General features: G+C 41.8%; 1 protein-coding gene across 2 annotated transcripts in view; it reads right to left on the minus strand.

The window, feature by feature from the left end:
- Nucleotides 1-19,767, minus strand: part of DOCK1 (dedicator of cytokinesis 1) — a 545,238-nt gene that overhangs the window by 406,641 nt on the left and 118,830 nt on the right. For both annotated transcript variants that reach the window (XM_019555687.1, XM_019555686.1), the window contains exons 22-23: nucleotides 19,422-19,556; nucleotides 15,972-16,080 (exon numbers count right to left, since the gene is read on the minus strand). In XM_019555687.1, the coding sequence (XP_019411232.1) occupies nucleotides 15,972-16,080; nucleotides 19,422-19,556 (244 nt within the window). The remainder of the gene's footprint in view (nucleotides 1-15,971; nucleotides 16,081-19,421; nucleotides 19,557-19,767) is intronic.

Raw genomic sequence — 19,767 nt, forward strand, 5'->3', positions numbered from 1 at the left:
GTGATGCTGGGAAAAGGGGGTATGGGATGTGCTACAGGCACAAAGAAATTTGCTGTAGCCTCCCCATACCCCTCTCCTCCCACCACTGCTGCCATCTTCCGGGCCCAAGCGCATGGCCCAGACCACGTTCCAACCCCCCACCCCACCACACACATCCCAGAGGGGAGATCTTAGCTGCACTTGGGCCAGGTAGGCAGTGGCAGCACTGGGAGGGGGGTATCAGGGGGCTATGGTAAATTTTGGGGGGCTTGCAGCCCCCCCCCCAGCCCTGCTCCCTGTGCAGCTGCTGCCCAGCCTAAGTGCAGCCCAGCACAGGCCTGGTCCCAGCCCATAGTGACAGCTGACGTGCAGATATGGAGGAACATGCCCCTCCATGCCCTCCCAGGCTGCATGCCCACCTCTCCCCACCCCCCACACCAAGCTGCTTGCATCTCTGTCCTGAGCCCCAGCTGTGCAGGGCCCACCCCTGCTCCAGCCCCACTTCTCTCACAGCTGCTGCAGCCACCTGTACTGCCCAGCATTTGAGGGGGAGGTACATGCCCCCACCCCCCATCTTTGCGTGATGTAGCCAGCTGCCACTGCAGGCTAGGCTTTGCATCCCGAGCCCTGCTGAAGCCTGCCCAGGAGCAGCTTAATGCCATGTGCACCCTGATGCTGGGCTGAGCCTCATCCCCTGCCCACCCCCTGGCTGGATGCACATGGCATGGGGCTGCTTCCAGGAGGGCTGCAGTGGGGCTTGGGGCATAAAGCCTAGCCCACAACGGCAGCCGCCTCTACGGCGCAGATGCGAAGGGCACATGCCCCCAGGGTCTCTGCCAGGGTGCACGCAGTGGCAGGAACCCTCTCATGCCCCCAGGACAAGCCGCACAGGCTTGATTCTCGCACCATCCACACAGGTGGGGCCCCACTCACCTTACCCCTGTTCCTGCCTCTGCGGCACTCTGTCCCTCACTGTGGGGGCCTCAATCTGGCCCCTGCTCCTTCCCTTCCCCACAACTGACCTGCTGGGCTGGGGGTAGGGCTTGCATGTGCATGCGGAGGGGCTGCAAGCTCCTGAAACTTCACCATAGTCCCTTCACCGCCCCCCCTCCCCAGCCTCAAACTGATTCCAAGAGGCTCTGAGACCTATTGATTGGTGACCACTAAATTAAGGTCTCTGAATCCTCACTCCCCATATGCAACTGAAGTGGCTCTAGGGCCACGAAAGGAGTAATCTGACTCTTGGCAGTGACACCTTTTCTTCAAGCAATATCCTTCCAGCTGCTCTACTCTACACACGGCCAGAGACTTGAGCCCCCCCACCCCCATTCGGGTACCCCAGAGTAGAGACTGTCAGGTACACCTCTGTGGGTCAAGCATCAGAGTGGCACTCAAAGAGAGTGGGACTTAACTTGCGGCACCCCTGCCAAAAATGTTGGCCATCACTGGAGTGTTTCATGACTAACATACTATGTAAACAATTATGAAAGCTACTTATGTGGTGAAGTAGTACAATCAACATTGCCTAACTCATTGTTATGTGATTTCAAGGGTAATCCAATACAAAAAACAAGACATCTACACAAGCATTTTCTTGGGATCTCTTGATGTCAAATGCACAAACTAAGCCTAAGAACAGGCCTAGGGGCCACCAGAGATACCTCCTCTCAGAAAAAAAAAAATATTGCAAGCTGTGGTACTCAAAAGTGGCATTCATTCCTTGAAATCTGTCCCAAATGAAGGCCCCAAATCAAATTTGAGGTTTTAGATATGGCTCAGAGGAAAGAGCAAGACTAGTTTTGATCAGTAAAAACTCCACTGTACTTTTCTAGAGAGTCAGGCATTAAAATGCCTGCCAGAAGACAAACCTCAGCACCCAGGTTCTATATGACTATAAAAATTTGCTCTGGGCAGAAAAACCTAGCTGGTCATTGCTACCTTATTTCTGCATCTTGAGCATCTTAATTTAATTACCTTCTTATAGCTTTAATAATAAACCCTTGTTATTATCAGAAAAATCAAGAAAAATTTAACTTATGAATGGCAAGATACACCTGCTATGAGTAAAATTATACTGCAAATTATAAAAACACACAAAGAAGAAATGTTGCGGACAACAGCTTGTCCTTGTCCTGTCCCTTCTCTCTCTTTTTTTCCCCAATTACAGGTTCATTAGTGAACAACAGTTTCATTCACTGGTCCATCTCTTTCAACCATCTTCAGTATCCTGAATTGCAGAACAAAATAATGCATAACAACAAACAATCTAACAAACAAGAACCCTGCTAAGACTACAACAGCATCCTCATACATAGCCCACATAAAATAACCCTTGCAAATCTGATACAGCCAGCAAGACTGCCCCCGTTTGAAAGAGATGGAAGAAAAACTTATAAGAAGAAAATAGCATTTTAACTAAACTTCAAGTGCCATGGTAACTCATGACTGAGCTCATGGTTGTGAAGGTCATGAAAATAAATTACAAAGAACCAGTTAGGAGAGAACAGAAAGAAAAAAAAAATCATGAATTCTCATCAGGTTTGAAATGATGAAGAATATGTATAAATACCAATGTATTTATTTATTTTATTCATGTAATAAATTAATATAATCAAAACTGCGGCCAATGAAATAATGTCTCCATAGATTCAACTATACTGTTGTTAATTATTATTTTCCATCATGCAAAATAAATAAATAAATAAAATTAATTATTTTGGTTTTAAGGGGTGACAAAAAAACATTCTCCTTGTCATTATGGAAAAGTATTCGCCCTAAGGAGATGAGCTCAAAATTATGCACATTTATTCTGCCATGGCATCAAGAGAAGCTGGCTCTAAAGGAAGCCTCTGCATTCCTGCCACAGAATCACTAAAAATATCGGAAAAGAAATTAACTTTATTGAGGTAATGAATTGTTAAAAAAAAAAGAAATAAAAACAAGCCCTGTCATGAATTAACAAAGTGAAAGCTTCTAAATACCATAATCTGTATCATGCTATTTTATTAAATCATATGCTACAGTATTGAACATTATTTGCTTCCTGAGAGAAAACATTTTTATTCATTCTTATCAGTGACAATTATATAAGTCAAAGCAAAGTTTTCAAATACAGTCTATTAAGTTAATAGTTCTAAACACATACTAATCAGTCTTGATCATAATTTTCTGTTTTAAAATAATATGCCTGAATTGTTAAACATCAAAATCTAAAAGAAATATATTCAGCCTGGAAAAGACATCTTATTTCAAAATTAATATAAAAAAGCTTCAAAATGAAACAAAGACCCATGCTCCCACTACAAAAATCTCTTTTCCCCCCTTCCTAGGTGTGCATGTATTACCAAATTAAAATGTGCATGCTGGGCCAATTCCTTGCTCGTGACATTGTACAACACAACCGCCCTGACTTAGAAGTCAACAACCATCCAGGCTTGGCCAAAGCTTTATCCCAGCTGCTCCCTTTCAGCAATATGTACTACATAAGGCTGGGAAATGGCACAGACCCAATGTGAAATGTGCTCTCCCGAGCACCCAAAACTATTACCAGATTTACTCAAAAACAAGACAATATTTTCCCCACCCAATTGCCATGAGGGGAAAACCTCCTCATTTTATCATTGCATAGAAGGAAATCTCACTAAATATAATGTCTATAATCTACTGAGGTCCCTAAAAAATCTATGAAATCTATGAAACTACTACCAAAAGTAGCCTGTGATCAGCAATAGAAACCACTTATGTAGTTGATTAAATGCAGCCAATACTGAGCATAACTATAAAACACATAGCCCACACTGGGCAAACGTGCTAATGGGAACATTTATTTTTTTTTTCAAATTCAACAATTTATTTAAAAAACCAACTCTTATATTTAACAAATATCAAACATTATATCACCCAACAAAGTCTCATAATATATTAACTCCTCCTCATCTCTTAACAGTTTACAATAACAACATTACCTCATCCCACATCTATCTCCCTTCCTACCCTCCCCTCTCTCACCCACACTATCTCAAACACTCAAGTGAATATATATCGCCATTGATCTTTCCTCCACCTCTCCTCTCTCTTACTCTCCTCTTCCTCCTCATCATTCCTTTTTGCATGTAATATTTGAGCTCAAACAGGACTAACTGCAAATATTCCACCATAGTAAAACCAATTTCCTTCATGATTATCAAGTTACTCACTTCCACAGTGCTGCATTAACACAGATCGGCCATGCCCGTATCTTCCCTTCTTCCCATCCTTTCTTAACCAACCCACACATCACTACGTCAAAATTTATCTTGTCATTCACTTCTAAAATTTGTAAAAATCTTGGTATCCTCCTCTAAAACTCCTGTGCAAAGTTGCATTCCCAAAATACACATACCACTCATTCTTCCCCCCCCCACTCCCGGCCTGCACTTCTCCGGTGAGAATTTTGATGTTCTCCCCAAACCCCGCCTATACTGAACTTCTCTTACTGTTAAAACCCTCCACACCATTCTCCACATCAGATCTGCATGTTCCCCTTTTAAATCTTCCCCCATTACCCCTCCTCACACTCACCTTGTCTGCTGCTCCAACAAATCACCCAACTAAGTTACTTTGCTTTTGCTCTCATTTCCTTCAATATCCATCCCCCCATATATGACAAACTTGTGCTCCAAAACCCTAATTTTCCTACCCTGTGACCCTATCTCTTCACATGCTTTTGTGCCTTTGCCTTATATATCAAGAACAAGCCCTAAGATTTTTATCTGATCTTTAACCACCCTCATGCCAAACTTCCCTAGATCTCCCCAATTTCTGATCCCCAACATCTCACCCTTAGCCTTGTTTACTTTGACCCCTGAAGCTTCCCCATAGCTTCCACATGTTTCAGGATTCTCTCTAATGAGACAATCCCACACCCACCATCATGTTACTACCAACCATATACACTGAGCCTTTCACCCCCGCTCCCCAGAATATTAACTCCACTGATTATTTTGTCCCCCTCCTTATCCTTTGCACCAGAGGTTCCATCCTGACTCCGTGCTGCCATCCAACAATTCCACCCAGCCTACCAGCTTTTCCAGGAATCCCATTTTCAGCAGCACCTCAAACAAAAACTCATGGATTACCCTGTCATACACCGTCTTGAGATTGAAATTTGCCAGCACCATATTCCATTTTCTATCCTTCACATATGCCAGTGTTTCTCTCAACACCCGGTGTGCTTATGCAATTCTTCTCCCTTCCACTGCACACATCTGGCCCTCTTGTATGACCTAAACCAGAATACTTTTCATTCATATTGCTATGACTTTTCACAGGTTTTAAAATCTGTATTCAATAATGTTATCGGCCTCAAGTTCTTAAGGCATTTTTCATTTCTCTTCCTATATAGTAACACCACTACTCTGTCTGCAAACCCTTCCCAACTTTGCTTTCTTCCACTTTTTTTCTGAAGATTACTGCCAAATCCTTTCCCACCCATGGCCAAAATTTGACATAAAATTCAGCTGGGAGTCCATCTTTTCTTTGTCACTTGTCTCCTTTCAAAGTTCTCAAACATTTTTCTACCTCTTTTATCCTTATTCCCCCCACCCCCAACTCATCCTTCCGTTCATCCTCCACCTTCTTCTTGATGTCCGCCAACAACCCCTCTTCCTCTTGTTATCAATTTTCTGCTTTCTGTACAAATCCTCATAGAAGTCTGCCACAGTATTTAGTACCTCCTCCTGGCCTTCCACACAGTCTCCATTCTACTTTTTCACTCTTTCCACCTCTCCCTTTGTTTTCCTGACCCTTGCAGCAAAGGATGGGTTCCATTCTTCCCCTTCCATCACCCCAGGTGCTTTCACTAGGAATATCTTTTCAGCAGCTCTCTCTTTAAACCATTCCTCCACCTCCAACTTTGCCTCTTCTACCTCTATCCTTCACTTCTCTATCCCTTCCTGCTTCAGCAATCATGCGCTGCACCCTCTCCTGACTCCTTTTCAGCTCCCTCATCTTGTCCCTCACCCCTCTTCCAAATGCTCACGAAAAATGTGCTTGATCATCTTTAAATCATACACCACCATTCCCACCCCACTTGCTTTTGTATCAGTTAAGTTCTCCATCCCTTGTACTCCTCTGTAAACACCTTACTTACACTTTTGTTTATCATGATGCAGTTCAATTTCCAGAGGCCTTTCCCTTTCCTGTTCCATCCCACATTCCCCTCTCCACCCAGAGCACCCAACAGTCACTAAAAGCCACATCTTGTATCTTTTTCTTCTGCACCACCACTCCTTCCAAGCACCAAAACAAAACAGATCCTCTAAGTTTTCCTTCCTCCTGCATTCACACTTGTATGTACTTTCCCTCCCACCCACACATCCTTGAAACCTTCTTCCTTGATAATTTTCTTTAGCATCTTCAAGGAACTGTCTCATTCCCCCTCCCTTCCATCTCCTTTCTCAATTATGCAGCTGAAGTCACCAACTGTGTGCATCGTCCCCCCCCACGCTCTACATTTCCAACTTCTAGCATAAAGCCACCCTCCCTTCCCTTTCCACAGGTGCGTATATGATAAACAACTCTACCTCCATCTCTTTTGGTTCCAACAACACCCTCTGCATTCTTCCTTCTACTAACACTTGCACTTGCTTGACTTTAACCCCCAGGTTTTTAATTAACACCTCCACCCCTGCCACCTTGTTCGCATTTGTCCCTGCTCACCATGACCACCCCAAACCCCATCTCTTCTCCAGATATTTATATTTGTTTCCCAATGGTAGTCCACACACTTGTAGACATATTATGTCCATGTCAATAGACCTTAAAGTTGCTGCCATTCAGTCCCACCTCTTCCTTATTAATAGACTTCTCACATTTAAAGTTGCAACACATAACACCTTGATAAAGAAAAAGGTAGAAGCCACTAGTCCTCATCTCTCTTGTCTTATGGTTCTGTCCATGTCATTGCTGATGATCAATGACTCTGTCCCTCCTCACTTCCTCATCCCCATCACTCTCACTAGGTTCTCCAGGGCTTCTATATTGAGAAAGGATGCTGCTGTCTCCTCCCCACCACTACTTCCTTCCAGCTCAGCAGAACCTTCCATCTCCAATCCCAACGTACAATTCCTCCTGCTTCACCCTTCTCCCCCTTGACCAATCACTCGCTCCCTTGACTTTTGTTCAGCAGGAAAGATAAGTCCTTGCAGTTCTTCCTTCTCCATTTCCTTGCAGTTTCTCCAGAACTGCTCACAGGCCCCTCTGTGCCAGAATGTTAAACCACATGACCTCCCATTTGGGTAGACCATCATGCATTGTAAGTACTTGGGGTTCATTTTCAAAATATCAACCAAAATCCAATCAAAAAAGTCATACCTCTCCATCGTCCATCACTCCTATGCCTTCTCCTTAGTCATTGTCACATGTACCCTGAGCCTCAATGTCTCTCTGGATTCCTTGTCCCTGTCATCCTGGCTCTATTCACTTCCCCCTTCCAGATTCTGTCGTGCGGCTCCTCCTCTCTGCTTTTCTTCAGCTCTCTAATTCCTGCTGCTGCTTTACCTGGTCTGGCTACTCTGCCTTCTTCCCATCACTCTTCTTCTAACTTGCTCTTCCCTGCAGAGGTTCAGTTGCTGTTGCTTTTGCCTTCATCTTCATGCTTTACTTCACCAGCTGCCAATCAGATTCCAGCTCTTGGTTTAAATCTCCACATTCATGATTCTGCTCCATCTGGTTTCTTCTGTCCTTCTCCAACCTTTGCTTTTCTGTTCTCAGACCACCAGCATCCACAGCTACCATCTCACCACTCTCTGTTCCTGCCTCTTGGGCTGTCAATCAAAGCTCCAGGGCAGTAACTAGACTTCCACCTGGCTGCTGTGCTTGATCTGAGCCCACAAGAAGCCAAAAAGCAATGTCTAGGATAGGTAGTGCAACCCATCTGAATAAGATGTATGGTAGTGTCCATTAAGTGCAGCCCCCCTCACCACTGACACTTTTTCCAAGTCATGGTGAGTCATGACACTGCATACATTTGACTTCCTCTTCAGTCCAACCAGGAAGCTGTGCCTTTTCTTTCCCATTTCCAATTTCTTGTTTTCTGCTTCTTCATCTGCCTTAAATATCTGGCAAATATCATCAAATGGGGCCCCAAACAGTTTACCCAAAATCCCTCTGTTGACCCTGCTCTCAGCCTGGCCCGTCTCACATGAGCAGAGTGGCCCCACACTACATGAGGTAGAGTAGAACCAAGTTGCCCTATGCCTCACCTTCATATACATTTTTAGAGGGTACCAGGACTTTGGAACCAGGTGGTCATGTCGTATCATAAATGGGGGGGCAGGGGGCTAATTAGTAAATGGATCCTTGGTGGGGGTGGGAATCTGGAGTACACACCCGCACACATACTGAGCAGTGCTGAGCTGTGAGGTTACCATGGCTTGAAATGCTGTTGACTCTGGAGGGGCCCAGACTAAGAACTGTAGGGTGGGGCCCTACTAGAACCGTAGGGTAAATCATGAGCCTTTTGGTTTTGGACTGATATCATGCATAGTTTGTACTACATATTAATAAATGCGGAAATGTTACTCAAAAGTGTATTTATGGAGTATCTGTGCTAACCTTGCAGCAGTTTCAAAAAAGGCAACAAGCATCAATTCTGGATGAACTAAGTATATGGATACTTGCTGCAAATTGCTAGAGTTGCATTTGATTTCCAAAGTTACTGTTTTCAAATTTGTTCCTCACTTCCATGTGCTCAGGGAGACTAGGGTATGACAGTAAGGAGAGGAAGAAGGGACTGCCAGGGGGAAAAGTTGTTGGAGAAACAGAGAATAAAGTGGCTACCTACTACTGGAGATTTATTTTCCCCACATGGTTATGTGAAAGGCCCTGCTCTTTTGTTTGGAACCTTTTACACATTTGGTGAAAAATCTACCCTGGGCTCATTCCTTTCTGAATATGTTTGACAATACCAGTTTAATACTGAAGATGCAATAAAATGCTATTTTACTAGTACAAAACAGACTGTGAGCTCGATGGATCTGGATTGCAAACATCATAATATTAAGATTATGGTAATATTCTACTTGGAAAGCAAAGCTAAACAATGTTATAAACGCTAGCGTGTATTTCCTGAACTTAATCAGGAAAATAATCAAATCCAGATACACAAAACAGAAAAAGTGGAGAAGTGAAGCACCTAAACCCAAGGAACAATTCACATCAATGAGGATGCTGAGCATGTCTTTGAAACTGTGGACTAGGCTCGTCTCAAAGTACAAATAGCATCTTCCTTATGCTAAATTGCTTCTGTTATAAGAGAATTACAGCTCACAAAAACAAGTCAAATTTATAAACATGGATCATTTGACACAAAATTTTCATGCCAAGAAAATGTATGCATAATCTTGGATTAGTTATATATTCAAAGTCCCTGCTTAAAAATTCTGCTTTAAATTTTACAGTCCTGCATCTTTGTGCAATTTTTACAGTGCATTTCTTATTTAAGATGTCTGCATATGTTCCCAGGGCAATGGATGGTATTTGTTAAAAAAATCAAAATATAAAAAGTCATAGCAAAACTGAGCTATAGTCAAGAATAGTTCATCAATTTTCACTAAGACATTAATATTTTAATAGTTAAAAAGAAAAGAGAATTTTAGCTAAGAGCATAAGACTCCGATTATTCATCTCGCACAGTACAATGTCAATTTGATGGCCTATTCCTTTAACAGACAGCCTGAAAAATCTAAGTATAATCAACTCGAGGAAAATAGTTATGAAGATTTCAGAACAAATCTGCAGTGGCAGTTACTGCTTCACATACATGAAGTGTCATGATAGATTAGGAATTTGGGAAGGAGTGTGCAACTCCACCTGGAATCCTGAATTTATGTTTCAACATCTGAATATCTGTTAACATTAACACTTTAATTTTCTACACTACTCTTTGCAATATGATAACAAGCCAAACAGATTTATAAGTTTTCTATAGGACACACTGAAGTAGTATTCCCCTGCTTCTGTAGTAATGCACCTTCTACCCTATTTAAGGAGTGTTTTGTGCATATTTCAACACTATCTTCCATCAGGGAAAAGAGAATGCTTTCCAGAAGGTAGCACATAAAAGTTTTCTATTAAGGTATGGAAATTATTCTTATGAATGAACTACCAGGACAAGAGAAGTCTAAGGGCACATGAACACATGCATGCGACAGCACCAGGCACTTTTAAAAGCACCCAGCACTGTGTCACATGCATTTGCATAAATGGCAAAATATGCATCAGCACTGAGAAAATGGCAGCAGTGCTCTTTTGAGCAAATACACATCAAAGGCGTTTTAGTTTCAAAACGCACCACTGCCATTTTCTTAGCACTAACACGCATTTTGCCGTTTATACAAATGCACACAACACAGCAATGGGTGCATCAGTTTGTGTGCTCTGCAGACTCGATTAATCAAGTCTGCTCCAACGTTCTGGATTTCCGGCACACTGGAGCAGACAAACGTATGTGTATAAATGCCCTAAGGGAATAAAAGAATGACTACCTTTTAACAAGTTCATTTCAACAATACTTTATCCATCTTCAACCATTTGCATCTGTTCTCCTAGAATACTCAAAAGTTTACATGTACCTATGTGTTACAAACTGACCTGTCAGAAAGCATGCAAGAAAGTTAGATTCATTCCCAAAAAGGAAGTTAGGGGAATGCTTTAGCAGACTAAAACAAGGGCAGAAATCAGGCAGTTAGGATCTTGGGAAAATACTCAAAAAAGTATTTCTTTTTCATCATTGCTAAAAGAACTGGCCAGTTCTTGGAAAGGAAGAATTATGCATAAGGCCAAATACAAAACTTAATCTAATGAAACACAAATCTCATAATATTTTTATGACTACTGTCATAAAAATAATGCTCAGACAACAGAAAGTATCAGCAAAAAGGAAAAAGAAAAATGTCACAAAGTAGTGTACAAGGTACCACTGGAGTCCCAAGTTTCTCCCTGCTGTCCTGCTACTTGTCCCAAAGAACAGGCTGTTTGTGCTCCTTATCCCTGCACATCTCAACTTTACTGCCCTTAAAGAGTTGGATTCCCCATAGCTGCACCAGGGGAATCTCTGCCCAATCTGGGTAGCCTCCCCTTGGGTTGTGAAAGAATTTTAGGGTTCCCCTTTCCACAGAATGGAGTAGTCTGGATTATCACTAAGCCTGAGACAATGTTCAAACCACAGGCAACCAGTAACAAGACAAAACAACAAAAGGACTGATTATGAATTAGAAAAGATTTATACAAAAAGACTGACCATACAGTTCGTCGATAAAACAAAAAACAAGTAATTTTTTTCATTTTTTTTATCTGGCCACAACCTAGACCTTCAAGAAGTCCTGCCAATATTTCCAGAGATCAGCTTGCCTGCTGATCCTGCCAGCCCTGACTGCTGGGGACTTGCACTCCTACAAAGCCTGAGATAATCCAAGGACCATGGCTAAAATAATCAGAATTCGCCAAAAATTTCTTTTCTTCCTGGGGCATTTGGAATTCCTCTAGCTCACAGGTGGGCAAATGATGGGCTGCGAGCCGGATCTGGCTGGCAGTAGATTCCATTTCCAAGCAGCCCCTGCCCGTGTGGCTAGGGCTGGTTTCCACAGAGACCTCAGCAGCAGCCGCACTACGATAGTACAGGCCCAGGGTCTCCATGGAGACTGGCCCCAGCAGTGCTGGCAGGCAGCAGCAGCACCAGCCTCCTCCTGGTGAGAGGGCTAAAGGGGGGCTGTGCTGAGGCAGAAGCAGGGCAGGCTCAGCTGCTGCCACCTGTGCAGGGCAGGCAGTGGCACTGGTACTGCTGAGAGACATGGCTACAGGGTACTATAGGGAATTGTGGAGAGACTAAAGCTCCCCACAAGCCTGCCCTAGTGCCAGCCCTGCTGGCAGGGCATGTGGCAAGGTGGGATGCTGCTCTGGAGTCAGGCTAGGATCTTGAGGTGGTGGCAGCATGGTCCAGAGCCAGGGTAGACTTGCAGTCTGCTGCCTACACACCCCTACCCCCAGCACACGCAGGCTGCAAATCATAGCTCTGCCCTGGCAGTACCACAAAGTCCCAGCCTGGCTCCGGAGCAGCTCTGCACCCTGCTGCACACCCTGTAAGCATCGCTGCAGTCAGTCTCCACAAAAACTCTGACCTCACGCTATCACAGTGCAGCTGCTGCCGGGGTCTGCATGGAAACCAGTCCGTCCATATGGGCAGAGGCTGCTGGGAAATGGAGTCTGGCCGCCAGCCAGATCCACCATTTTGCCCGACCCTGCTCTCGTTTACGGCCCCTTACTCTGAGATGCCTTAACTGTTGTGTGGGTTGATTTTCCCAGTACATCATACAAGACCTTGGATACCCATCCCAGCAACTGCCCCGTCTGCCTGTGCTTGTATGTGGCAAATGTTCTTACCCTAGTAACACAATGGCAAGAGATACTTAACGTTTTCACCTCCTCCCTTTTTCTTAGATATGCATACCTCAGTTCCTTTGACTAAACTATGTCCCAAAATCCCAAATATACATAAAGACCTAATACCTATACCTAATCCATAAAGTGATAAAAGCAACATAAATGAATAAAGCATAACGCTGGCTTTTCAACAAGACAACCGTGCCATTATTAGTAAAACAAACTCAAGAAAACATGCATAACTTGTTAGACCAGCTCCAAGTATTAAAAACAAAAGGCAAATTCAAACCACCATAAAATGGCACGAATGCCTAGAATATCTAGTTTTCATACGCTTATTTTAAGCTCATAGCCTAATCTAATCTATATCTAATTACAGGTGAAAAACTGCCATACTTCAGGGGATCTTCGAGCAAAACTAAGTAGCCTCAGGAACTGCAGAAAGCAAAAATACTAACAATTTTGTATTCTGAGCAAAATAACGTAATACGTTCAGCATCAAGACGACAAATGTTGGAATGGCAGAGAGTACATTAATTACAGAAGAAGAAACGTTTAACAAATGTTCATTAAAAAATAAAACAAGTTCCAGACAATGTCAAAGAGGACTACATACCTGACCTTGCAATGTTTTCAAATAGTCATACAGAAATAATACGTATTCCATCTCACTTTGAGGAGTTGGAGTGTAACAAGGTATCTTCCAGAACCAATTGCCCTTTTCCAAGTTGCAGATAAGACCATAAAACAGTTTACTACTACACCTCTGGGACTTCTTTGGCCTTTGCTAGGACATTTGAGAGCCCCTCTGCATAGTTTCTATGTCATTTGTTCTTTCCATCCTCATCATCCCTTACACAAAATCTCTCTGATGATCATATATGTAGTGCTAAAAAGTCTCCTACCACATACTGTTTCACAAGAACATTTAAAACCTTCCAAACACCAGTTTCCTCATATCCTACATAATACCATTATGTCCATGAATTCCTTTGTTTTCTTTATTTCACTGCTACAGCTCCTTTTGTATCACTCCCTTTTGCTGACCCATATCCAGTTCTTACACTGAACCACTATAAAATATAAAAGTTCTACTATGCTTCTTTCATGCAGCAGCAGGTGATTTTGAAAGGCCAAACACTGTGCCCCTTCCTTAATAATCTGCTCCACTCCCACTGACCTTCTTAGTTCACATGTTAAGACTTACTATATCTTTGGTCCTGACCTCTCATTATAAAAGAGAAATTGCTAGGGAGGATTCAGTCGTTTTCAGTGTCCCTTTTTTCTCCCCCTTGTATCTGCCCTTCATAAATTTCAGGATTTGTGATTTTGGGTCATCTTCTGATTTAAACTGCTGGGCGTCACAGTGCAGCACTTTGGCTGCTTGCAGATACATAAAAAAATAAATGAATAAATAAATTTTAAAAAACCTGCATTTTACTGGAAGCAGCAGCACATTATTTCAACCCAGCTCTGCACCGCCTGTCTAGATCAGGCACTTCAGCAGCACTTTTTGATGCTTTTATCTAAAGCTGAGTCAATCAACTATTAGATAAAAGTGCCCAAAAAGCCCCATTAAAGCACCTGATCTCTACATATATCAGGCGATCTGGGTCCAATTAACATGGTGGTCTTCTGGGCATGCACTGTCTCAGCATGGGAGCACATGGAGTTTAAAGTAAAGCACTGTTTTTTGCTTTGTTTGTTTTTTTAACTTCTGCAAGCAGTCTTTATGACCTCACTAGATCTAAGAGGTCTGAATCTCAAGTCCGTAACAGCATTTACCACTAGTTTGGTCTCTTATATTCAAAACAGAGCATTACTTCCGTGGCTTCTACAGCTGACTTCAGCTCTGCAGCAATCTGATGGCTTATCCCTGGCCTTTAATTCCTAACAAGGAGAAACCCAACTGCATCTGCCTTGCACACATGGGAGTCACAAATTGGTCCCAGGCTAATAAATTCTGTATCTTATCTTCACAGTCTGAGAATGCCTTAATTACTAATCATCAAATAGCAAACCAAAGCCACTGAGAAAAAGACTTTTGTTATCTCCAATATTGAAAGATACTCTTTTACACTCAGGATATGTAGTTTGGTCAAGAGAGTACTATACAGCATTTCTGATAGATGCAAATCCTCCACTTTTTCTTTTTCCATATGCTTCAGTCTGGGCTTGACATTGCAGTCCAACAAAATACAGGTTAGTGACCTCACCCCTTTAGCTTAGCCTTTATAACTTCCGAAAATACCAGACTCAACTGGTTGGACATTTGCAAATAGATGCAAACTGCTCCTCTATCAGGATTCAAGAATCAGTTTGTCAGGATTACTCCTTTTAATCATGGAGTATCTCTGGCTCCTGTTCACTAGACTTCTGCCAAAGATATCCATCGGGCCTCTTCTTAAATAAGTGGGGATTCCATTACCGTCTCCAGGGTAACTATAGGTTTTTGTGGGATTCTTATCTGAGAAACCCCGGAAGTATATCATGACAGAAAAAAAAGCTGCAGTTACTTCAGCTACTATCCATGGCTTTAATAATCAATGCATCTCTACATTTCCAAACTGCTGCCAAACACCAAGCTCTTCTAGGGTGTTAAGCAGTCTGCAAGTGTGACTTCACTCCTCCCAAAAGCTGCAGAATCTTCATTACTGATGACCCACTGCTTATCCAAGCAAGAGGAAGAGGAAGAGAGGAGCAGGAGCAAACCCACCACTTGCAGATTCACCACCCTGTCCATCTCTAGTCAACCAATTCATGATATAACTAAGAGTTCTAGCTTTATTACATACTCCATTAGAGATAAGGGTATGTCCTCTGTGAGGAGGTTATCTGAGCATTAAACATCTGCTTACTGAGCAGTTCTTACCCTTGGGTAGATGTGCTGCATCAATGTATTTTACAGGACTGGCACATTTGCAGTGATACAGGATGGCATCTGTGGTACTACAATAATATTAGTTAGATTGTTGTAAATAGTAGCCCTATTATCTAATGCCACTGCAGTAGGCTCCTGCACCCAGTTTCAGTTGAAAAAACTCATACATATTTATCAGTGTTAAAGGCCAGTCTACTGAGAACCAGTACTACATCAAAGGGAGAATAGAAGAGAAAGATTTCTAGCCTGAATCACTACCTGATCCTGCACAAAAAAAAGTGAACTAGGACTTATGGTACTATATTGTAGCTACAAAATAGCCTAGGGTATACATGTCATTGCCTGGGGCTAGGGTAAACTATACTGTCATCACTACCTGATAAACGTGTCTAGTTACACTGATAAAAACAAGCAAGTGAGAAGTTAAACTTCAGTGACCCGCACAGTAAATGTACTTAAGAGAGTAACATTTGCAACAATGCAGTAAATGTCTCCATAACTGGGCAGACCTTTTATTAGGAACATGAATATGTTAACTTTTTCAGAGCAAAATACAGTCTTGGGCACAAAACAAGCTAGTGTTTCATCAACTATATAATTGTTGTTTCTCAGGGCAACAAAAGGGGTTTTTTTGTCATTCAGCCGCAACATGGAAACGTAAAGCTAAGATTTTGTTCTTTGAAACACATACCTTCACTATGACAGTTTGATCAGAGACACTACTCATCATCTCATTGATGGACTTAAATAGCTGCAGCAAAGATTCCATGAAGTCTGCTTCGCCTTTGTTTTCATAAAGTCTGAAAAAACAAACAATGGTTTACATAATATAAGCACAAAGCACAAAATGAATAATATAAGGAGTTAGAAAGGGGTAACCAGAAAATTACCAAGGCATAGCCTGTATGAATAATGGAAATTGGTTCTGCATCAGGCATTTTTTATTCAAATGACAACTGACAATTCCTTGCATGAACTCGGCATTTTAAGAAAGTTCTAAAATTCTTCTAAGTTTTTCAATCAAACAGAACATTATAAAATGGAAAGACCACAAAACAAAGGCTCACTCAAGTATAACCTGAATAATTTATACTTAGTGTTAAATATCAAATAGATGGACACTTAACAAGTTCTCAAGACCTTAATCTCTATTGTCAGGACAGCTGCAGAGGGATGGACCCAGGGTGGCCTCATCCACAGATTTTGAGGGCTGGAGCATGCAAGAAGAGGATGGATAGAATTGTACTCAGGGCCAGCCCAGTCAAAGCAGCCTACCACCCCAGTTTTCTTTGCCTCATTATGTCTCAAGTATGCAGATAATCCCTTTTATTACATAGCACCAAGACCTAATACACTAATAAGTGTATTTTCCTCTTATTTCCTTCAGTTTCATTGTCTAGTTAAGCTAAATCAAAATAGAGACTACTTACTCAACCATGTGGCTTTGATCTTCTAAGTCAACAGCACTGCAGCCTAAGTATTTCACATGTTCAAGTCTTAGTTCAATTTGATCCCCTAAATTTGAACATGGCCCTTGTCCAGGGCCTGGCAGAAGTGTTATATTTTACATTATGTCAGTAAAAAAGTTTGGTTGTCAGTGAAAATAAATCGTCTTGGGTTGACAACCCTGTACCATAACCACAAGACTATTTCCTTGTTAGTACGTCCTATGAAACGCTAGTCCTGAGGATATTTAAGCACAGATCTACAATGTAACACCAATTTTAATGTGTTTAAACAATTACCACATATTATACAATTGTTGTAGCATTCACATTTGGTAGTTTCTCTCATTAATTCATTGTTCCAAGTCATTCACTGTTACGATTTCCTACTGTTAAAACATTCTGAATTACTGCTTAGGACCAGGAAATCCAATGGACAACACCAATGGGTCATTCTGTCTGTAAATCTATTTTTCAGCAAGAGATAATTATTTTTCCTCTTTTAAAATGATTTGTAGGACCAGAAACAGCGCAAGTGACATTCAGTACTTTATGAATCTCACAGCAAGAATATTACAGATATAAATTACATTGCCTAATATACAGAAAGGCTGGCAAAGTTGGTCACTTCACAGCTCTACATAAATTCCTTGTAATAACCTTGTTATAACCTATAACAAATAGGCAGAGCTACATCTCAGGTCAGAAAAATACATGGTAAACTTGCTTACAGGCAAGAGCCACACGTCATCAGGCCAGGCAAGCTCCATACCTTCATGTGGGGCTTCCAGCATTCCAATGGAGCACCACACATGGTGGCACAGAGTCCATTCAGCTGGATTGCATGAAACTCCCGATGGCTCCTGGTCCACACACCATCAAGCTGGGTTTGCTCTGTGCCTCCATATGTGGCCCCCCCACTGGAGTGCTGGAAGCCTCACGTGGAAGCATGGACCTGCCCCAGCTCGAATGCGCGCAGCTCCCACCTGCAGTGCCAGGAACCCCTCATGCTGGCACGGAGACAGCACAAAACACCTCGGTCCTTTGAGATGCCACAACACACACATGCACATTCATGTGGACGCAGCTTAAGATTTCTAGTAATTTTAGAAACACATTTTCTTGTGTTCCTTATTTCCTTCATAACTGGATTAAAACTAAGGAAAATGTGTTTTTTTTAAAGTAAGAATAAGTCGAATAAATTTATACATTTCCATATTTCCACACCATTATTTGTGGATATATTGAATACAGGATGGTGTAGTATGGCATAAAGGACTGGTTGCCACTTGTCTGAGACAATGACATCTCTCAAGAGTTTTCCACTTTAAATAACCCTGACATTCCAAATTCATATCAACAAATTTATTTAACCTTATTAAACAACCACATTTTATAAGTACAGCAAGAGCCCCTGGATAGTTAAGGCTTCCTTTAAATATCCTGTTTCCAGTCATGCCCAGCGATCATGAAGTTATGACTGATGGAATGGAAGCATTATAAATATAATATGATGTCATTTTGCATGTATACCCACATATCTTCACAATTTAAATGTACGAGACAGGGTTAAAAAACTTGTCAAAGAAAGGGAAAGGTTGAGAAGCAGGAAGAGAGCTGTCCAACTAATCCAGCGAATATTCAGTGTTTGACAGCTGTGATAGGATTATTACAAACCATGAAGTTAATAACAGGAGGACAAGGAAATAACTGGTAGCAACATGGCCAAACTATCTTCACACCACACAGGAGTCGATAAAACCTCCATTTAAAACCTATTGTTTAAGCCTTTTCTTATACTTCTGGGATGACATAAAATTAATGCAAAGTAAATATACATAGTATCAAGAAAAATTGTTATTAACTACACTGTTCTCAGCTTTAGGCCACAGACATTCCTTTCTAACAGAGTAAATTTCTGAGAAATGTAATAATGGAATTATCAATTGTTTGGGGACAGGAAGCAGTATGAGCATTTAGCAGCTATACTCACCCCCCATCTTCCCCAAACTGGTATGGGGAAGGTATAAGGGCCACAGACTGCTCCATTCCTCCCAGTCCTGGGAAGACTTGAGTAATGAGGCTTAAAGTGCCCCACAGGGGAGGTGAGGCTCTTCAAAGATATTATGTGCAGCTACTCCCCAACCTTAGCCAGGGAGCAGAGTGAACATGGGCCCAAGCCTCCAATCAGTTCCCCAAATCAGACAGTCCCTGGTTTGGGGAAGATGTCAGAAGAATTGCCCCCAGCTTTTCTCACTTCTCAGACCAGTCAAGGAAGAGAAGGGAGCAGCACTGCAAAACTCCCAACCCCACTCTCTCATCACCTCCCATCTCAGACTAGGAGGGGCGCACGCAGGCATCTGTTCTGGAGAGAGAAAAACGTGTTGACACCTGGAAGATCTTTTCCAAAGTTTCCCCTGATGAAGTTAGAAAAAAAAAGTTTGTATGCTTATCTTTTCTACCAAGAATGGTCATTCTACCTGTATAAATGTAATGGCTGTGCATGACCTTAAGTAACTAGCGTCCTTATGAAAACCAGCTCATTTCATAACATTCTACACGCAAGTACAATATTTATAGAAAATACAAAAGAAACCAAATTCATAACAAAATTATATCATGCAACTGCAATTAATACAGAAGGAAATTAAAGTTAAGACAGAAACAAAATTGGGCCTTTGATAACTGTTACTTACTGATTAAATAATATTCTGGATCTCACTATAAATTTGAATATATATTCTAGAGCTTTCATAGCTTTAAAAAGTTGATCATTTATACCAGTTTTCTCAGCATTATCCACATAGGTTTTCAGAACTTTTGTCAGCTTTCTGTTAAAAACACAAAAAAGGAGGGAAAGAACACAAACATGTTATTGAGCTATTTCCCACTACGAATTCTATATTCTGAAATATACATATCAGTAGTGAAAATGAAGATACTTTATTAAACACAATTAATAAGTGTAATTCACAATCTTAATACTGTTCTTACATTAGCCCTAGACTAGGTCTAGCTCATTTTATCCACTTATAAAACTTG

This window comes from Crocodylus porosus, unplaced genomic scaffold (genome assembly GCF_001723895.1).
Source record: "Crocodylus porosus isolate Cpor-Errol unplaced genomic scaffold, CroPor_comp1, whole genome shotgun sequence".
NCBI classification, from domain to species: Eukaryota; Metazoa; Chordata; order Crocodylia; family Crocodylidae; genus Crocodylus; species Crocodylus porosus.